General features: G+C 41.9%; 1 protein-coding gene across 1 annotated transcript in view; it reads right to left on the bottom strand.

The window, feature by feature from the left end:
* Positions 1–2,331, bottom strand: part of GLG1 (golgi glycoprotein 1) — a 167,253-nt gene that overhangs the window by 55,878 nt on the left and 109,044 nt on the right. The window contains exon 3 of the mRNA XM_017868617.1: positions 305–520. Coding sequence (XP_017724106.1) covers positions 305–520 — 216 coding nt within the window. The remainder of the gene's footprint in view (positions 1–304; positions 521–2,331) is intronic.

Here is a 2,331-nt window from a genome sequence, read left to right as displayed (position 1 = left end):
AAAAAAAAAAAAAAAAGATTAGAGAACTCAGGTCTCTCATTTGCCAGAGGCACATTATAGGTAACCAGCAGCTGGTCAAATATTGTGACGATAATACCACTCTTTGCAGGTATTAATTTCTCTGCTTCCCATACAGTACTGAAATATTTTGCTACAAACACATGAAATACATTGTGAACCAGCCTTAGCTCTTAGGGCTGTCTGGACAAGCTTCTTTAATTTCAACTTAAGGTCACTCCAGTCCTAAATTTTTCCCATGTCAGTTATACAAAGCTTTTCACACAGTGAATGTAGTATTAGATACCTTTTCTCCAAGCCGAATACTGCCACATTTCAGAATGTTGATGTCATTTTTGCAGTCATCCATGAAGCCACAGATTAAACGGTAATCACTAAAAATGATGGCCGTCATCTTGGTAATGTACTGGTGACACTGATACTCAGTGATGTTGCCTCGGTGATCCACCAAGCAGGAAACCATGTAACCTTTTCCAACCGGTTCATCAGCACATTCTTTAATCTGCTCAAAATAAAGTAGCTCTTTTACCAAAGTGTTCCATGCCTGTATCAAACAAAATTTATGAAAGAGAAAAATGTCTGATATTTTCCTGTTGATTTCCTAATTCTTTACTTGAGAGAAAAAAAGAAAAATGCTTAGAAATATATCCAAGGAGAATATTTAGGAATATATTCATTTTAAAGAAAAATAGTGTGTAGGCCCTACTCAGACTGTTGTGCCTTCTAGAAAAACCTGATTAATGTGTTTTGCAAAAAAATACCTACATATCCAAATGCTTAGGTAATGCTCACTTCTAAATGCAGTGAAAAGAGCTATTAACATCTACAGCTTTGGCATGGTCCTATGGAAGTCCTTGTAACCATGCAAAGAATGTAGGGGACAGCAAGGGGATGAATCTGGGGAGGAAGGTCTGACAAACAGGTGCAGAAGTGAAGTCCAGCTGCACACCCCAAGCCAAGCTACACAGAAAACTATTGTTGTTAGGTAAACCTAAGGGCCAAGGAGAGACAGGAGGGAAGGTGTAATATTACTTACTGACATGATATTATTATTATTACTATTTATCTTTTGAGACAGAGACTTACTCTGTCGCCCAGGCTGGAGTGGAGTGACATGATCTCGGCTCACTGCAACCTCTGGCTCCCGGGTTCAAGTGATTCTCCTGCCTCAGCCTCCTGAGTAGCTGGGATTATAGGAGCTCGTCCCCATGCCAGGCTAATTTTTGTATTTTTAGTAGAGATGGGTTTTTTTTTTTTTTTTTTGAGACGGAGTCTTGCTCTGCCGCCCGGGCTGGAGTGCANAGAGTCTCACTATGTCACCCAGACTGGAGTGCAGTGGCACGATCTCAGCTCATTGCAACCTCCACCTCTGAGGTTCAAGCGATTCTCCTGCTTCAGCCTCCGGAGTAGCTGGGATTACAGGTGCCTGCCACCACGCCCAGCTAATTTTTATATTTTTAGTAGAGACGGGGGTCTCACCATCTTGGCCAGGCTGGTCTTGAACTCCTAACCCCATGATCCACCCGCCTCAGCCTCCCAAAGCGCTGGGATTACAGGCGTGAGCCACTGCCCGGCTGAGAAAGCTTTTCAAAAACAAATAAAACATTCATTAGTTTCAAAGTAATACTTACCTTTTCACTCATGGATTCTTCAAATTTATGGTTAAAGAGGCACTTATACACTCTGCCCTCACCAGCTTGTGTCTATAAGATGGAACATACACATTATTATTACTTTAGCTAAATAGTTATGCTAAACATTATCCACAATTGCATATAGAACTTTCTATTAAATGATTATAATGGTAAGTACCTTTGGACAGGACAAACAGTTCTGCCATTTATAAAATTTAATAGGCTTTTAACAAAAACAGTGACTGCTGTAAAGATGAAAAAAAATATTCCCATGGGCCGGGCGCGGTGGCTCAAGCCTGTAATCCCAGCACTTTGGGAGGCCGAGACGGGCGGATCACGAGGTCAGGAGATCAAGACCATCCTGGCTAATACGGTGAAACCCTGTCTCTACTTAAAATACAAAAAACTAGCCGGGCGACGAGGCGGGCGCCTGTAGTCCCAGCTACTTGGGAGGCTGAGGCAGAAGAATGGCGTAAACCCGGGAGGCGGAGCTTGCAGTGAGCTGAGATCCGGCCACTGCACTCCAGCCTGGGTGGCAGAGCAAGACTCCGTCTCAAAAAAAAAAAAAAAAAAAAAAAAAAATCCCATGATATCTGGAGTCTGTCGTTTGTTCTCAAATATATTTTGTTAATTAGGGAACCAAGAGAAGTGTCAGAGTCTGAGTCTTTTTTTTTTTTTT

The sequence above is a fragment of the Rhinopithecus bieti genome, unplaced genomic scaffold (genome assembly GCF_001698545.2).
Source record: "Rhinopithecus bieti isolate Rb0 unplaced genomic scaffold, ASM169854v2 scaffold_2574, whole genome shotgun sequence".
NCBI lineage: Eukaryota > Metazoa > Chordata > Mammalia > Primates > Cercopithecidae > Rhinopithecus > Rhinopithecus bieti.
Note: the sequence above shows the minus strand (reverse complement) of the source record. Positions and strands in the feature narration are given on the sequence as shown.